This window comes from Zingiber officinale, chromosome 5A (assembly GCF_018446385.1).
Source record: "Zingiber officinale cultivar Zhangliang chromosome 5A, Zo_v1.1, whole genome shotgun sequence".
NCBI lineage: Eukaryota > Viridiplantae > Streptophyta > Magnoliopsida > Zingiberales > Zingiberaceae > Zingiber > Zingiber officinale.
In genome coordinates this window covers 125,770,152-125,789,395 of record NC_055994.1, presented here as the reverse complement: position 1 = coordinate 125,789,395, position 19,244 = coordinate 125,770,152, and the positions used below count along the sequence as shown (strand labels likewise).

The window sequence follows — 19,244 nt, the reverse complement described above, 5'->3', positions numbered from 1 at the left end:
AAGTTCCACTTCTCCCCACTGCCTTTTCTTTTGTCTAATTTTCACTCTCTTCATTTCTTGAAGTGAGATGGGATGTGAAAACAAGTTCTGCAGGAGGCTCAGCTCCAGAAAACACCGAAAGCTGCACTTGTCTTTGCTCGCTGCATGCTGTTTGATCTCTGTAACTCTGTACGTGAGATATTCCATCATCTTCCCCAGACGTAAGTCTCATACAACTACCAAAATGCTGCTAGTTAGTTCTGCATGTTTTTGCAAACAATTTTCGTTTTTATTTCACCAGTCTTTAACCTTGTCATTCTCTTTTCTCTTTTCTTTTTCCTTTCCCCTTTTCCCTTTTCAACAGTAAGTTCCTGGCTGAGGAATCATGCAGCTCCTGGTACACCACCTTCAGGAGTGATCAGTCTTGATCATCAATTAGGTATAAGGCAGATGTTTGACTATGCAGCTAGCTCTGAGTTAAAAGCAAATGGCTGCTTTAATCTTTGAATTTGTTACAGGTGAATCGGTGAGGAGGAAACAAGAGTTAAAGCAGGGGAAAGTTCCCTTGTGTGATTTTTCGAAGAGAAGGTCGAATGTCTGCGAACTGCAGGGTGACATCAGAATCCACGGCGCCAACTCTTCTGTCTTAGTGGCGAGACCAAAGGACGTCGACGAGTCGCGAGGTTCATGACTGATAAAGCCTCATCCTCGGAAGGAAGACCCGTACGCGATGTCCCATGTCACGGAAATCTCGGTGAAATCCGTTGCTGATCACGCACACGCACCGGAATGTAGCACGAGAAGCAGCGCACCGGCCATCATCTTCTCCACTGGCGGCTACATGGGCAATGCATTCCACGACTTCACCGACGTCCTCATCCCTCTGTTCATAACCACGTCTCAGTTCGACGGAGGAGTCCAGTTTCTGGTGCTCGACATCGCGCCGTGGTGGATTCAGAAGTACGACTCAATACTGAAAAGGCTCTCCCGTCACCGAATCATAGACCTGAGCAAAGACAATTCTGTCCGATGCTTTTCTCGTGCCATCGTAGGCCTCAAGTTCCACAAAGAGATGAGCGTGGGAGCCGCCATGAGCCCGGAAGGGCAGCAGCTCTCCATGCCCGACTTCGGACGACTGATGAGGGATTCCTTTGCGCTGAAACGGCAAAGGGCGATAAAACTAGGAGGACCCGATCAAGAGAAGAAGAAGAAGCCTAGGCTCATGATCATCGCGAGGACGAGGACGAGGAGATTCAAGAACGTCGATGAGATTGTTCGAGTGGCTCGAGAGTTAGACTTCGAAGTAGTCGTGACAGACACCGAAAGGGAGTCCAACTTGTCTGAATTCGCTCAGCTCGTTAACTCATGCGATGTGATGATGGGGGTTCATGGTGCGGGGCTCGCTAACCTCGTCTTCCTCCCGACCGACGCGGTGCTCATCCAGGTCGTCCCTTTGGGGGAGATGGACGATATATCGAGGGTGGATTTTGGTGAACCTGCACTGGATTTGAAGATCAAGTACTTGCACTACAGTATAACTGAGGAAGAGAGCTCACTGATAGATCAGTATCCTAGAGACCATCCCGTGCTGAAAGAGCCCAGATCAATTGCAAGGCAAGGGTGGGTTTTCAGAAGGTCTGTGTATTTGGTTAAGCAAGATGTGAAGCTTAACATGGCCAGGTTCAGAGGTTTCATGCTAGAAGCTCTTCAGTATCTTCATTAAAACGAATGAATTGCTTGCTAGTGAGGTTGAGCTCATTGCATTGAGCCCATTGGTTTAGTCAACTTAGTCGTTAATGAATAACTTTCTCCCGCATGTTGTTCGGTACTGTAATTTACCATTCTTCCACGTATCTTAGGATGCGTTTGGTTCAAGTTATCATGTATAACCTTGGTTATGTGATTACTTGGTAATCACATAACCAAAATTATGGGGAATAAAACATAACCAAATCTTGTTTGGTTCAACCTAGGTAATGCAACAAAAACTTGTTTGTTTGAAGGTTTTAATGAATACCCTAGTTTAATATTTTACCGTATTACCCTCAGTTACAAAACCAACTATACATATTATTATTATTATTATTATTATTTATATTTTTTTACTTTTCTTTTTCCTATATATTTTTTAAAAAAAAATTAATTTTTTTTATATTTTTATATTATTTATATTTTTTATTTTTTATTTTTTTACATTTTAATTTTTACTTATTTATTTATTTTTAAATTTTTAAAATTTTTAATTTTTAAAAAATTTTAAATTTTTAATTTTAAAAAAATTTTAAATTTTTAAAATTTTTTTAATTTTAAAATTTTAAAATTTTTTAATTTTTAAAATTTTAAATTTTTTTAAAAAAATTTAAATTTTTAAAAATTTTAAAATTTTTAAAAAATTTTTAAATTATTTTAAATTTTTTATTTTTTATTTTTAAATTTTTTATTTTTTATTTTTAATTTTTTTTTATTTTTAATTTTTTAAATTATTTATTTTTAAAAAATTTTAAATTTTTACATTTTTTAAACATTTTTTTATTTTTTTTTTACATTTTTTAATATTTTTTACATTTTTTCTCTTTTTTTCATGTTTTTTCTTATCGAGGGTATTTTTGGTAAAAAAAAATCATTAACCCCGGAATCAATAAAAACCTTAGTTTTATGAGGTTTTCCGATTCCGGGCTGTATAACTCTTTTGCTGACGTGTCAGGCATGGGACATTACTCGGGAATCATCGAATATCTAAACCAAACAAGGGTTTTGTTGATAACCTTGGATGGATAACCAAGGTTATCAAGAATAACCCTGAACCAAACGTACCCTTAGGGTCATAGAGGAACTCTTGGATGAGTATTATCGGATGGAAAAATAGAAATCTCAACATAAAATTTTAAATTCTATTCAATCTCAAGAAATCATAAGTATAATAATTAAAATTATGAAAACATACCAGAACTCATATTTTACGGTCGATTTTAGGCTATCAATTTACATATTTTTTTTGATGAGGTACAAAATAAATACTGTAAACTTATACCATAACTCATATTTATAATTATCTACGTTTACTTATTTTCAATTTGACCCCTCAATAAATCAAAAATTATATATATGGTATTCACACTATTATATTCATGACAATTAAGTTCTTAAGTCGAATTTCTTAATTCTAAATTTGATCACATTAATTTATGACTTATTTAATTGATAACATTAGATATCTATAATTATAATTATGATCCCAAAAATTTAAAAATCTTCTTGGATCATATGTGTAAACTTATAAATATGTTAACTATTAGGCCCCTCGGTGACCAGCTAGAAGGGGTGAATAGCCTCTGTACAAATCAAACAAAACAACCTTTCTCAGACAAATAACTTGGTTAAAAGAACACTTGCATGTAAAAATAATTAAGAAACTAAAAGACAAAAACTCAACGGTTTACTTGGTTACAACCGGATAAATTATTAATCCAAGATGAAAAACGCACTAACAATTCTCCTTCAGACGGAGAAACCTCTTTACAGCAGTGAACGCTCAAAAACAGAAAGCTAAATAGAAAATGAAGTGCGTAGAAGTGTTGCTTTTCTTTTTCTTGTTATTTTTTAGCTTTTGGGAGCAAGACTGCTTATATAGTCTTGCTCGGGGCACCTGGAAGGGTTCCTGGCGCCTGGAGTGGGATAAAACTCTATCCCCGACGTGTCAGTCAAAGTCCATGTCGATCTTGATAAAACTTGGGTTCCGGGTGCCCGTAAGGGTTCCGAGCGCCTGGACTACTCCGGGCGCCAGGAATGGTTCCGAGCGCCCCGAAGGGAAAAGTCAACATTTTTTGACTTTCTCTACGGGCCTCCAGCTTCGGCTCCGCTTGCTTCTGTCCAGGTCTTCCGCTCTAGCTGCGCTCGCTTGAGTAATTTCGACCATCCAAAATAGGGCTCGCCCGAACCCAACTTCCGGCCTTCTTCTCGAACAAGCTTCCACTCCGGCTTCTCGTCCTTCGGAAACGCCGTGCACCTCCTTCTCGTCCGCCTGCGTACTCTTCTGCAACACCTCGTCCCTCAGACGCACCCAGCCCGTTAACTCTCTCTCGTGGCGTTCTTCTCGTTAGCTGTGTCTTTTGCTTGATGTCTTGTGCTCCTAAGTTCCTGTACACTTAAACATAAGGTTAAACACAATAGGATCTAACCTAACTTAATTATTTGATCACATCAAAACAACCTTGGGGTACTAACAATCTCCCCCTTTTTGATGTAAGTAACTCAAGTTAAGTTAGAGTAAACTAACATAAAGTAAAAGCAATAAATTTGTAATTAAAGTGTGTAAATTTAAAAAGGTTAAACTACCTCCCCCTTAGACTTAATCTTCCCTTCTTCCCCCTTTGATCACATAAAAAATGGGGTACCAAAAACTAAGGGTTAAATTTTTCAAAAAAATAGGAAAGTTTTTAGTTAAAAAAAAATTGATTTTCAACATTTTGAAAAACTTATCAAGTTTTTGAAAAACTCTGAAACTTTTGAAAATTATTTTGCTAGCACTTAAAATAATTTTAGAAAAAAATTCTAAGTAAAAAATATTTTTGACATCACAAAAAAATATCAATAATTTCCTAAGTTTGCAAAAACTAATTTTGTAGAAATAATTTTGGTAAAGTAAAGTTGATACTTCAAAAAAAAACTTTAAGTCTTTTTTTTAAAAAAATCTAAGTTAAAAACACCGAAAAAAATTGAGTAACTTTTTAAAGTATTATTTAATTACAATTAATTATTTTTTTAATTAGTCAATTAGACATTTTATTTCATTAATTGACTTCCAAGCTGTGGCGAGGCACTTGGTCTTCTTAGTTATTGGAGCAACAACCACTTTCTAGACAAACCCTCTATATGAAATTCAAATATTTAATTTTCTCACTGAAAGTCTTAAGTCTAATTAAATTTTTTAATTTATATAAGTTTTTGGAACCCAATATAGGTTTCTTCCTATATGATTAATAAAAAATTTTAGGGGTACATAACTTTTGAGAATTTTTTTAATTTGACCCCTATAAAATCTAAGATACCAACTTAGTCTACTATAATTTTGGGTTTTAACATTTAAGCATGTATGATTTTTCAAGTTTTCTACTTGTATTTTCAATTTATCATTTTCCAATTTTAATTTTTCAAAATATTCTAATAGGCAAGATTTGGTTAGAATTAATTTTAATTCTTTAATTTCTTTTCCTAGCTTGCAACAATTCTTTGATAAATATTTTATAAACTTAAATGACTTTATCAGGAGGAAGAGATCGTACATAACTTACCTTGTCGATCCCGTTATTCGTAACTCCCCCTAAAGTGTTGCTTTCTTCCGATGTCGCTCCCCCTTCATCGATGCTCTTGATTCTCATTTTGGACAAGCTTGCTTCGTTTTCGTCATCTTGATAGCTTGTCATTAACACAAGTCCGGAGAAAACCTCAATTTCTTATTCGGACGATGTTTCGTCCCACGTCGCCTTCAGGTTTTTATGCTTGTTCGTTTGGATGAGCTTCTTGTTCTTGCATTTGTCCTTGTTCTTCAATTTAGAGTAGTTGTCTTTAACGTACCCTTCTTCATTGCAGTGGCAACATCTAATTTTTCTTCTCTTTCTACCCTGTAGATGATTAGATTTTATATATTTAAATAATTTTTTAAATTGATTTATTATCATCGTCGTTTCCTCGTCGTCGAAAGAAGATTCTGAATCTAGTTCATTCATCTTCGCCTTGAGGGCAATATTGTGCTTCGTCTCCTTCTTTGAATCTGCACATCTTGATTCATGGACTTCAAAAGTTGAAAACAACTCTTATAAGGTAACAGATTCTAAATCCTTAGAGATATAGTAGGCATCTACGAATGATACTCATTTTGTATTTTTAGGGAATGCATTAAGAGCGTACCTTAGCGAATCTCGGTTGCTTACCTTTTCTCCGAGATTCGAAAGTCCGGTGATGAGCTCCTTAATCCTCGAGTGAAGGTGTGCAATGGTTTTATCTTCTTTAAATCGAAGGTTGGTGAGCTGGTTGCGAAGAAAGTCCCATCTACGAGCTTGGCTTCGGACGTCCCTTCGTGTAGCTCAAGGAACTTCTCCCAAAGCTCCTTTGCTGAGTTGTATATGCTGATCCAATTGACTTCTTGTGGCGGTAGGACACTCAGCAGATAGAACTCTGCTTAGCCATTTGACACGTAGTCGGTCTGCTCCTTCTTCATCCACTGTATTCTTCCTTACCTTCGGGTGCTACAAAATTGATCTTCATTATTAAAAGCAATTCAAAATCGATTTTAAAGAATACTTGCATTCTCTTTTTCTAGCTCGCAAACTCTCCCTTGAACTTCGGTGGGTATATGCTCTGTCCAGCCATCGATTCGGTGTTTCGATCGGCGGTTAGTCCTCCTGAAGCGTCCTTGCTCTGATACCACTTGTTAGGACCCTCAGCGGCCGGCTAGAGGAGGGGTGAATAGCCCCTGCACAAATCAATCAAAACAACCTTTCTTGGACAAATAACTTGATTAAAAGAACACTTGCATATAAAAACAATTAAGAAACTAAAAGACAAAGACTTAGCGGATTTACTTGGTTACAACTGGAGAGGTTGTTAATCCAAGACGAAAAAGTGCACTAACAATTCTCCTTCAGGCGGAGAAGCCTCTTTACAGCAGTGAACGCTCAGAAACAGAAAGCTAAACAGAAAATGAAGTGCGTACAAGTGTTGTTTCTCTTTTTCTTGTTATTTTTTAGCTTTGAGAGCAAGGTTGCTTATATAGCCTTGCTCGGGACGCCTGGAAGGGTTTCAGGTGCCTGGAGTGGGATATAACTCTATCCCTGATGTGTCTATCAAAGTCCACGTCGATCTTGATAAAACTTGGATTTCGAGCGCTCCGAAGGGTTCCGGGAGCTCGGAAGGGTTCCCAGCGTCCAGACTACTCCTAGCGCCCAGAATGGTTTCGGGCGCCCCGAAGGGGAAAGTCAACATTTTGTTGACTTTCTCTCAAGGCCTCCAACTTCGGCTCCGCTTGCTTCGGTTCGGGTCTTCCGTTCCAGCTCCACTTGCTTGGATAATTTCGGCCATCCGGAATATGGCTCACCCGAACCCAACTTTTGGCCTTCTCCTCGAGCAAGCTTCCGCTCTGACTTCTCGTCTCTTGGAAATGCCACACACCTCCTTCTCGTCTGCCCACATACTCTTCCACAACACCTCGTCTCTCAAACGCACTGAGCCCGTCGGCTCTCTCCCGTGTCGTCTTTCTCGCTAGCTGCATCTTTTGCTTAACGCCCTGCGCTCCTAAGTTCTTGTACACTTAGACACAAGGTTAAACATAACATGACCTAACCTAATTTGTTTGATAACATAAAAAAAACCTTTGGATACCAACATTAACCTTAATGAGCTCAAAACTTTTGTCATCATAACTATAGGGATTCCTTAACAATCTCGTCCATTAATTATCTAAACATAGAATCAATGGAATCTTTGTTGTATTTTTCACAACTAAACTATCAATGGTCATATACATCAATACAATCAAATGACATAAATCAATCATGAATGTGTAACATAAAAATATATGCAATGTGATCTATTCATATCAATTTTCAACTGATCCTCCTTAATCAAAGTGAGATCAAAACTTTAAATTAAATTATACAAAATATAATGAAGTAGACATTAAATTTTATATCTGATCAGAAAATATATAAATATATAAGTTCAACAACATAACCAAACATATATAAAAAAACATATATAATACAAACTCTCACTAGATCTAGACTTCACCAAATTAAATTATACTCTTTCTCTCACAATAGAAATCTGGTATTGATGTGCTTCAATTTAGTCAAGCTCCTATTATTCTTAGAATACAATACAATTGACCTATTATAACAAAATAACTTAGTGGTCTCTTAACTCTTCTAAAAATATGCAGCCCAGAGATAAAAATTTTTAGCCATATTTCATGATTAGACACCTCATAATATGCTATAAACTCTGTTGTCATGATGAAAGAAGTTGTCAGTACCTATTTCTGTTTGGCACTTCTCCAAGAGATAGCTCTACCAACTAACATAAAAATATAGTCTGAAGTGGATCTCATGCAATCTTGGTGTCTCATAAAATTAGAGTCGAAATATCCCATGATCTTGAAAGTATTTAACCTCTTATATATGAGCATGTAATCACTAGTTCTCTTTAAATATCTTATTACCCTCTTTGCTACTTTCAGTGATCTATTCCTGAGTTGCTTAAATATATGTCCAATACTCCAACAATGTATGCAATATTAGGACGCATACAAACTTGAACATATATAAGACTTCCTATAACCGAAGCATAGGGAATCTCTTGCATTTCTTGAGTCTCGAGGCTTCCTTTAAGACGTTGTTTAAGACTAAATTTGTCTCTTTAGCGATCAGGGTGTTATCTGATCTCAATCTTGTATGACAAATCTTTTAAGCACCTTATCAATATAATTCCTTTGCGATAATCCAAGAATACCTGAAGAACGATCTCGGTGTATTTGGATTCCTAGTACAAACGATGTGTTACCAAGATCTTTCATTTCAAAATATCTAAATAGAAATCTCCTGGTATCATTTAACATACTTATATCGTTTATGGCAAGTAAAATGTCGTCAACATATAGAACCACGAAGATATGTTTACTTCCACTAAACTTATGATACACACAATCATCTATCATGTTTACTTCAAAACCAAATAAGATAATTATATGATGAAATTTGTGGTATCATTGACGAGAAGCTTGCTTAACCCACATATAAATTTCTTAAATTTGCAAACCATACTCTTTGAATCTCTTGATACAAAGTATTCAGGTTGCACCATATAGATTGTCTCCTCAATGTCTCTAATGAGAAAATCTGTCTTGATATCTATCTGATGGAGTTCCATGCCAAAGTGTGCGACAAGTGTTATGATCGTCCTAAAAGAGTCCTTCATTGAAACTAGAGAAAAGGTCTCCTTAAAGTCAATCTCATATTTTTTTAGTATAACCTTTAGCTAGAAGACATGTTTTATACCTTTTCACATTATCGTTTGAATCTCATTTGATTTTAAAAGTCCACTTACAATCAATGGATTTCACACCTTTTTGGTGATAGGATAAATTTCCAAACTTTATTGTCTTGCATTTACTTATACTCCTCCTTTATTACCTTGATCCACTTTTGAGAATTTGATTCTTAAATGGCTTGACGAAAGTTGATTGGATTATCTTCCTCCATATCATTGTTTTGCTCATGTTCTTAGAGTAGTACTATGTAGTCATTTGGAATAGCGCTCCTCTTTTCTCTAGTGGATCTTCATAAAGACACTTGTTCTTCATACACTACTAATTCTTGAGATTATTGAGGGGGCGTTTGGTTTAGGAGAATAGGAGTGGGGAATGGGAATGAGAATCATTGATTGTCATTGTTAATGTTTGGATTATGGGAATAGGAATACAAATAAGGGAATGAATCCTTAAAATTGGATAATAGCTCATTCTCATGTACCTCCCCTTCAATGAGTCATTACCCCATTTTCATCAATCAAAATATTCCCTTATTCCAAAAATACCCTTGACCTAAAATTAAAATTTTCTCCCTTAATATCAAATATCAAAATATATTTATTTATTTTTTCTTTCGTATCACTTCTCTCTCCTTGTTCTCTCTCATCATATTTTCTCTCTCGTCATTTTATCACACACTTTCTCTCTCCTTAATCTCTCCTATCACACTATTTTTTTCTCATTACACTTTCTCTCTCATCATATTTTCTCTCTCCTCAATCTCTTCCATCACACTATCTTCCTTCTTTTTTTCTTATCATACTTTCTCACTCCTCAATCTCTCATATCACACTCTCTTTTCTCTTTTTTCTTATCACACTTTCACTCTCATCACATTTTCTCTCTCCTCAATCTCTCTTGTCACACTCTCTCCTTTTTTCCTCAACACACTTTCTCTCTCATCATACTTTCTCTCTCCTCAATCTCTCCCATCACACTCACCGTTCTCTTTTTTCTCATCACACTTTCTCTCTCATCTTACTTTCTCTCTTACCATACTTTCTCTCTCCTCAATATCTCTCATCACACTCTCTCTCCTCATTTTTTTCTCATTACATTTTCTCTCTCTTCATCCTCACCCATCATACTTTCTCTCACATCATATTTTCTCTCTCATCTTCTCTCATCATGCTCTCTCCTATCACACTCTCTTTTCTCATTTTTTTCATCACACTTTCTCTCTCTTCATTCATTGTCATCACACTTTCTCTCTCATCATTCTCTTTCATCATATTTTTCTCTCACATTCATCTTTCTCTCATATATAATTTTTTCTCTTATTTTCCTTTAAGGGTAAAAAAGAAAATTTTGATTTATTCCGATAGAAAATATGCAACTAACCAAACATTGCTTTTAAGAGTGATATCCATGCTCATACCCATTCTCATTCCACAATACAATGATTCTCATTCCGATTCCTATTCCTATGAATGAACCAAACGCCCCCTGAGTTTGTTCTTTTGAGAGTTGATTGACAATATCTTATTGTTCTTGTCTTGCATCCGGATCACAAATAGGAAAAAAAACTTTTCATTATCAAAAGTAATCATAGGAAGATGAACCATTTCATCTTGAAGAGTAGTGAGAATACATTCCTCCTCAAAAACAAGGTTTGTCAACACAAATGTTTAGGTCTGAAAATCAATTGAGTGTAAAATTTCATTTGATACAAGTTGTTTAACTCTATTTCTAGAGATATATCTAAAACGTTTGTGTCATAATACATCTAAGTTTTCATTATTAAATTATGCTTGGTACCACATGATTCCACATTTAGGGTTTTAATATAAGAAACATTTGTATCAAGAATATATAGATTGTCATAAATTATAAGTGAATCAATTCTAAAAATATTAGAATTAATAGATAAATTGAACTGATTATTTCCAAACGAACAATAACCTAATTTGTCCAAATTAGAAATAGAAATCAAATTTCGTCTAAATTACAGTACAACAAAAATATTTATTAGGTCTAAATAATAACTAGTGCTTAACAACAATCTAAAATGTTTTATGGCTTCCACTTCAACCAACTTACCATCACCTACATACATTTTTCAGCATCACTTGGCTTTCGATAACTCAGGCAACCTTGCATTGAAACACTTCTGTTAGTAGTAGCACCAAAGTTTAACCATTATGTATTTCTAGGTACTGAAGCTAAATTCACTTTAGAGCAAACCAAATTCAAAAATGTACCATTTTTCACATGCCATGCATGATACTTAGAATATTCTTTCTTGACACGATCAAGGTTGTGACAAAAGAAACAATCTTTCTTGTCATTATCATGCTTTTATTTCTTCATATAAGGACCTCTAGTTGCCTCATTCTTTCTTTTCTTGCCCTTATCTTTAGAAGTGCTTACCAAATGGGTACTTTTAATCTTATTTTGCGTCCTCTCTTTCTCTTGAACACAGTATGAAATGAGCTCATTAATAGTCCATTTCTCCTTTTGACAATTATAATTGATCTGGAATTGACTGAACTAATTTGGAAGAGAAATAAACACTAAATGCATAAGCATGTCGTTCAATGATTCAAGGTTAAGTGCCTTCAACTTTGATGTAAGGTGGAACATTTCCATGATATATTCCTAAACATTTCCCTTGCCTTATAAACTTCATGGAAATCAAGCTCTTTAAATTATACTTGTTTCCACCTTATCTCTTTTGGCAAAGCGCTTCTCAATTTCATCGAGATATTCCATAGCTTTAGTGATACTTGCTGGTGTAATTTTACACTAACGGTCTAACTAAGGTTTTGATGAATGACAAGTAAGTTAAGTTAGGTTTTGTTGTGATCTAACCACTTGATTAAGTGTGTAGAAAATCCAGCTAGGTCAATAGGCCGACTGAATAGCTGGTACGAAGTCCAGATAGGTCGACGGGCTGACTGGGTATCTGGCAAGAAATTTAGCTAGGTCGACGGACTGACCGGATAGTTGATACGAAGTCTAGCTAGGTCAACGGGTCAACCGGATAGCTGGTGCGAAGTTCAGTTAGGTCAACGGACCGACTGGATATTTGGCATGAAGTCCAAACAGGTCGACGGGAAAACCGGATGTCTAGCAAGATGGTAAGTTAAGGTAAGTCACTAGAGGAGAGTGACCAAGTGAGGACGCGTCCCGATTGAAGGGGCAGTAGGTCTTGGTCCAATTTAAATCCATTTGGGATCCCTAAACTGAGACCTTGACTAGTTTCTGGTCCTAGGGGGACGGAAACTAATTACTATACTTTTTATTCATTATTATTGTCCTAATACTTATTTTGTAGGGTATTTTGGACTAACATTATTTTGCATGGTAAAAAGGAGAAAATTACCTTCGGATGAACAGTGTCCGAATGCACCTTCAACGGAGATGAAAGGCCCTTGGTACTGTTCATCGAAGACACCTTCCATGACTATGGAAGGCGCTTCCGCAGGATGAATTTTTGACTTCATAGCGGATAAGTACTGAACAGTTCAGAATCAAACTTGCCTCATTGGAGGCGCCTTCTATGCCTTATATAAGGCAAGCTCGAGAAGCCTTCAGAACACAACACATATACAAGCTTCTATGCGTTCAATTGATGTTCCGGCTACTCTGACCTACTGTTGTGACTCTGCTATGACACTATTGCGCTCAACTACTGTCGAGGAACCAACCGACACCGAGCCTAAGTTGACAATCTTTGAAGGTGTTGGGTAACAAACTATAATTTGCATACTTAATTACTTGCAATAGGACAAGTGCAAGGTGTTGCACTGGTTCCTTCTTTTTGTGTGCTCGATTCCCTTTTCCAGAGGTATCGGAAAAGGTATTTTAGTGGATTACCCATCGATAGGTCCGCGGAACCTGGGTCTTGGAGTAGGAATTGCCAAAGGCTCTAAACCAAGTAAAACCTAACGCGTGTTCTTTTACTTGCTTTTCTATTTCGGTCTTTTTTTTTTAGTTTTCCGCTGCATACTGAGTTCTTAAAAATGGAAAAGATAAGTTTTTTTAAAATCACGTGATTCAACCCCCCCTCCCCACGTGTGACTCAATCCAACAAGTGGTATCAGAGCAGATTTTGCTTTGATTTGGTGCAACCACCAATCAAGCCGAGGGAATCATTTTCAAATTTCTTTATTTTTCGTATTCCATTTGAATTGGTAAAGCTTTACCTATTCAAATAATATTTTTTTGTTCGATTTTAATTTAGATTGGTGCAACACCTGCCAAAATTTTTCTATATTTTATATATATCTCAAACTCTGCTAATCCAAGATAAAGTCTTGGTACCTTCTTTAGTTTTTTCTTTTCAACACTCAAATGGTACAACTTGAAGGGCATAGCACCATACGCCTGTTGGAGTGTATACTGAAAGCCTAAGCTTTGTAAACATTCATTATGAATAAAGAATCACATTTGGTCAAATTTTCTACATTTAGTTGTAGTTGTTCAATTAATTTATATTGTAGATAATATAGTATGTGGTGTCACATACAGAAGATGATATTATCAGTACCTTATAAATTATAAACAGTAGCTCACGACCAAAATGGAAAGGAACAAACCATTAGAAGGTCGTAGTGTAATTAGGTGTCAGTTTATCTTGACTGTATAATTATACTAGTACACTCAGAGTGTATTGAGTAGGACCATTTGAGGTCGTTTCTTTTATACTGACTTTATAAAGAAACAAAGACCTCGGTTATTATGGAAGTGTGTGCTCTTAATCCTAATATAATAACAAGCACATATATTTGATATTAATTTCTTTAATTTATCAATGGGTGGGATTTAGTTCGATAAATCAACAAGCCCGATAAATTGGGAAATGATATCACTTATAGTGTGTGTTGTTGATTATAGAAGGAAACTGTGTCCTAGAGATACTAGGTTGATAATGTCCTCAAGAGGAGCTCATAAGGATTGTCATGTTAAACCCTGCAGGTGGACTTAGTCCGACATGACGATAAGGTTGAGTGGTATTACTCTTGGATTTAGATATTAATTAAATGAGTTGTCAGTAACTCACTTAATTAGTGGACATTCGATATCTTAAACACAGGGAGACTAACACACTCATAATAAGAAGGAGCCCAAAAATGTAATTTGGGATTGGTGCGGTAGTTCAATGATAGTTCTCTAGTGGAATGAATTATCATTGATAAAATTAAGTTGTGTGTTCGGGGCGAACACGGGATGCTTAATTTTATCGGGAGACCAAAACCAATTCCTCCTCTCGGTCCCTATCGTAGCCTCTTATTTATAGAGTTCTATACCCACCTATACCCACCTTATATACCCACCCAATAGGAGTCGGCCAAGCTAGCTTGGGAACAAGGTAGGGCCGGCCTAGGTATGAATTTGGGTGGCCGGCCCTAGCTTGAACCCAAGCTAGTGGGGGCCGGCCAAATTAAATTAAAAAGGAATTTTAATTTTAATTTTTATTATGTGGAAGAAATAATTTATTAAAGAGAATTTAAATTAAAATATCTCTCTTATAAAAGATCTACAGAAGATTAAAGAAAGAGATTAGATCTCTTTCCTTATTTGTAGATTGGTGAGATATTTTATTTTCTCTTTAAAATTATTCACATGATAATAAAATTAAAATTATAGAAATTTCCTTTTATTAACCATGAAGAGATTTTTAAAGAGAAATTTTATTTTTTAAAATTTCTGGAAACAAATTAGGAAGTTTTAATTTGTTGATTGAAACTCTCCTAAATTGCTCTTTTGATTGTGGCCGGCCATCACAAGTTGATTGGGAAATTTTATTTTATTTTTCTCAATTAATTCATGTCAAGGAAAATTAAGGAAATTTTATTGTAATTAAATTTCCTAATTTGCCTAGGCCAAGGAATATAAAAGAAGGGGTGAGGGTGCCTTCATGAGTGAGAACCTCTATTATTTTCTCTCCCCTTTTTGTTTCTTGGTGTGGCCGGCCATCCTCTTCCTCTCTTCCTCTTGTGGTGGCCGAACCTCTCTCCCTTCCTTGGAGCTCTTGTGGTGGCCGGATACTACTTGGAGAAGAAGAAGAAGAAGGAGAGGAAGCTAGCATCTCTTGGAGCTTGGTTAGTATTTTGGTTTTCTTCTTTGGTGAAGTTCTTCCTTTGTGGCCGAACCTTGCTTGGAGGAGAAGAAGGTGGTTGGTGGTTTCTCATCTCGGTAGATCGTTGCCCACACAACGTCCGAGGTTAGAAGAGGAATACGGTAGAAGATCAAGAGGTTTTTCTACAAGGTATAACTAGTAATTTTTATTTCCGCATCATGCTAGTTATTTATGGAAATAATACCAAATACAAGAGGCTTACGTTCTAGAATTTCGAATATGTTTTTCGATATTGTGTTCTTTTATTTTTTCTTTTCCTTGTGATTTGATTATTCTCTTTGGTTGACCTAAAGTTATTTTAGGAAATTAAATATTAGCTTTCTATAAAAGGTTTTGTCTAGTCGGTGGTGGTTGCTCCCATATCCAAGAAGGTCATGTGTCTCGCCACGTCAGTACTGGGAACCAATTATAGAAATTAATATTTAATGGAATTAATAACTTAAGGAGACTTGGGTCGAACGTGTAAAGTTTCGCAGGAGATCCAAGTCAAAACCTAAAAGAACAAATAGATTAAGTTTTGGATCAAACGTGTTAAGTTCCGCAGGCGATCCAAAATTTAATTTAAAAGAACACATGGTAGCTAGGAAAAGGTTCAGACCTTTGTACAAAATTTTTGTACAGTGGAACCTATAGGTTTTCCGAGTAGCAACCAACAACGCCCCCTACTCTTCAACGAAGACGACTTCCCGTACTAGAAGAAGCGGATGAAAGTCTACCTTAAAACTGACTACGACCAATGGTTCAACATCACCAGAGGCTACAAGGCTCCAGTCGATAACGCTGAAACTCCAATGGACCCGGAACAGTGGAATCCAGAAATGAAGAAGAAGGCTCAGATCGACTTCAAAGCTCTCAACACACTCCAGTGCGAACTAACGAAGGAAGAATTGAACCGTGTCAACCCACATGAAAATGCGAAGGAGTTTTAGGATAAACTTATCGAATTGCACGAGGGAACCAATGATGTTAAGGTAACAAAAAGGGATCTTTATTTAAATAAATTGTTTAACATAAAAATGTAGGAAGGTGCAGTTTTGCACTAATGGTGTAACTCAAATTTTGATAAATGACAAGTAAGTTAAGTTAGATTTTGTTGTGATCTAACCACTTAATTAAGTGTGCAGGAAATCCAGTTAGGTCAACGGGACAACTGGATAACTGGTACGAAGTCCAGATAGGTCGACGAGCTGACCGGGTATGTAGCAAGAAATTCAGCTAGGTCGACAGATCGACCGGATAGCTGATGCGAAGTCTAGCTAAGCCAACGGGCCAACCGGATAGCTGGTGCGAAGTTCAGCTAGGTCAACGGGTCGACCGGATATCTGGCATGAAATCTAGGCAGGTCGACGGGCAAACTGGATGTCTAGCAAGATGGTAAGTTAAAATAAGTCACTAGAGGAGAGTGACCAAGTGAGGATGCATCCCGATTGAAGTGGCAGTAGGTCTTGGTCCAGTTTAGGTCCATTTGGGATCCCTAAACTGAGACGTTGATTAGTTATTGTTCCTGGGGGAGCAAGAACTAATTACAACACATTTTATTCATTATTATTGTCCTAATACTTGTTTTGCAGAGTATTTTGGACTAACATTATTTTGCAGGATAAAAAAAAGAAAATTACTTTCAGATGAACAATGTCCGAAGGCGCCTTCAATAGAGATGGAAGGCGCCTTCGTACTATTCATCGAAGGCGCCTTCCATAGCTATGGAAGGCGCCTTCCGCAGAATGAATTTTTTGACTTCGTAGCGGATAAGTGTCGATCAGTTCGAGATCGAACTTGCCTCATTGGAGGCGCCTTCCATGGCTATGGAAGGTGCCTTCCATGCCTTATATAAGGCAGTCTCGAGATTCCTTCATAACACAACACATATACAAGCTTTTGTGCGTTAGATTGAGGTTCCGACTACTTCGGCCTACTGTTGTGACTCTGCTACAATACTCTTCCGCCCAACTAATGTCGAGGAACCAACCGATACCGAGCCTAGGCTGATAATCTTCAAATGTGTTGGGTAACAAACTGTAATTTACATACTTAATTATTTGCAATAGGACAAGTGCAGGATGTTGCACTTATTCCTTCTTTTTTGTGTCCTCAATTCCCTTTTTTGGAAGTACCGGAAAAGGTATTTTAGTGGATTATCTATCGATAGGTCCACGGGACCTGGTTCTTGGAGTAAGAGTCGCCAAAGACTCCGAACCAAGTAAAATCGAACGCATGTTCTTTTACTTACTTTTCTATTTCAGTCTTTTTTCATAATTTTCCGTTGCTACTGAGTTCTTAAAAATGAAAAGGATAAATTTTTTTAAAAATCACGTAATTCCCCCCCCCCCCCCCCCCCCCTCCCTCATGTGTGACTCGATCCAACAATACTATCAGACACTGTACCCCTAAAAGTATCAGGTATTTCATACTTGATCATAAAACTCATATTTAGCTCTCTGTTTAGAGGAACTATAATTTGTAAGAACAATAGGTTACTCGGTCCTAATTGCAAGATCTAGATTTATGCAGTTAAGAACAATAAGAATATTCTCTTTTCAATCCTTAATTTGTATCATTAAGATCACACTGAACTTATCAAATTTGTCGAAACAATAATATTATTTGTCGAAAAAAATATAAAAATAATAACATAAATAACATGCTCAGTTTGAATAAATGGAAATAAATGAAAAATCTCATCTAAAGGTACCTAGTACAATAACAATATCAAAATTTTGGAAAATAATATTATTTACAAATGATACTCTTATTATAATAATCAAACACTAATAATAATACATGATAAATAATAAATCTATCTTTGAATCAATTTATCATATTCATTAAAAATAACAAATAAAAACTTATAATTATTATATGTTTATTATCACAAATAAATATATAATTTTATTAAGTATAAATCTTCTTTGAGACAATTAATACTTACATAAATATATTATATCTTAATTAATATATCAATAATATCTTAATATATCAAATAAAATTAAATTCGAATAACAGATGCCTCTATTACTGCATATAATTAAAATTTAACTTAATTTAAAATAATAGATATTAATAGAACACATACAATTCAATTAAAAATATAAATAAATATTATAAATAATTTAATGGATTGTTATTAAAGGAGACAAATAAAAGGCAATTATGTCAAATGATTTTATTTTTTTTTAAAAAAATCAAAAGTCCCAATCTGAAACCACGTATGCAACTTTCTAAAAACTGAAACACGCAAGTTTTCAAAACCACCTATTCGTTGCCGCCGCCGTTCCTTCCGGCTAAACTACCGCCAATCGATGGCAACCCATAAGGAACGACCACCACCGCGCCGTCTCCAACCTCTAATATGTTGGAAAATGGCTGAATATGATTTTTTTTTTTTTTAAGTCATCTGCAAGTTCAAAAAATTTCAATTTTTTCAAACCCTTCTATTGCAGTTTCTGGCAGCCATCCATCCCATCATGGTCGCTTGTACATGGGCACCTTATGCTGCCAGAAATTGACAGTCGATTTGGCCAATTTATATCCTATTCGGACAGCACTATCCCAAAATTGAATTTTTACATTTTCAACTATGAACAAGCGGATGGAAGGACAAACAAAACAGAATAATTTCTTATGAATTTAAAATAGACTGTTCAATACGAAAAATGAGTTGAGAAATCTTAATGTAAAACCCTAAACTTTATTTAATTTTGGGATATGATATTCAATTTACAGTTTTTTTTAATATTCAGATGATTTTATTGATGGGTTTATATTATTTTTAATTTGACCTCTCAATAAATTAAAAATTATACATGTAATATTCATACTATTTTATTCATGACAATTAACTCCTCAAGTTAAACTTATTAATTTTAAATTTCATCATATTAATTTATGACTTATTTAATTGATATTAAATAATTATAATTATAATTTAAAATTTTAATATTATCATGTATTGAGAGAAATTATATATATATATATATATATATATATATATATATATATATATATATATATATATATATAATTTTATTTATTTATCTTATTAAAAAAAATAGAGGGAATATGAAAATTTTCTTGCATACATATTTGCAATTTAGCCCA

The 19,244-nt window shown here is 35.4% G+C and overlaps 1 protein-coding gene across 1 annotated transcript; it reads left to right on the top strand.

The window, feature by feature from the left end:
- Positions 1-40: 40 nt before the first annotated feature.
- On the top strand, positions 41-1,828 carry LOC121983209 (alpha-1,3-arabinosyltransferase XAT3-like). The gene is made up of 3 exons (XM_042536164.1): positions 41-200; positions 344-418; positions 498-1,828. Exon 3 carries the CDS (start codon positions 710-712, stop codon positions 1,700-1,702), a length of 993 nt encoding a protein of 330 aa, XP_042392098.1. The 5' UTR covers positions 41-200; positions 344-418; positions 498-709; the 3' UTR covers positions 1,703-1,828.
- Positions 1,829-19,244: the final 17,416 nt, after the last annotated feature.

Coding starts and splice junctions, on each gene's coding strand:
- LOC121983209 (XM_042536164.1), top strand. CDS start 710: ATGTCCCATGTCACGGAAATCTCGGTGAAATCCGTTGCTGATCACGCA.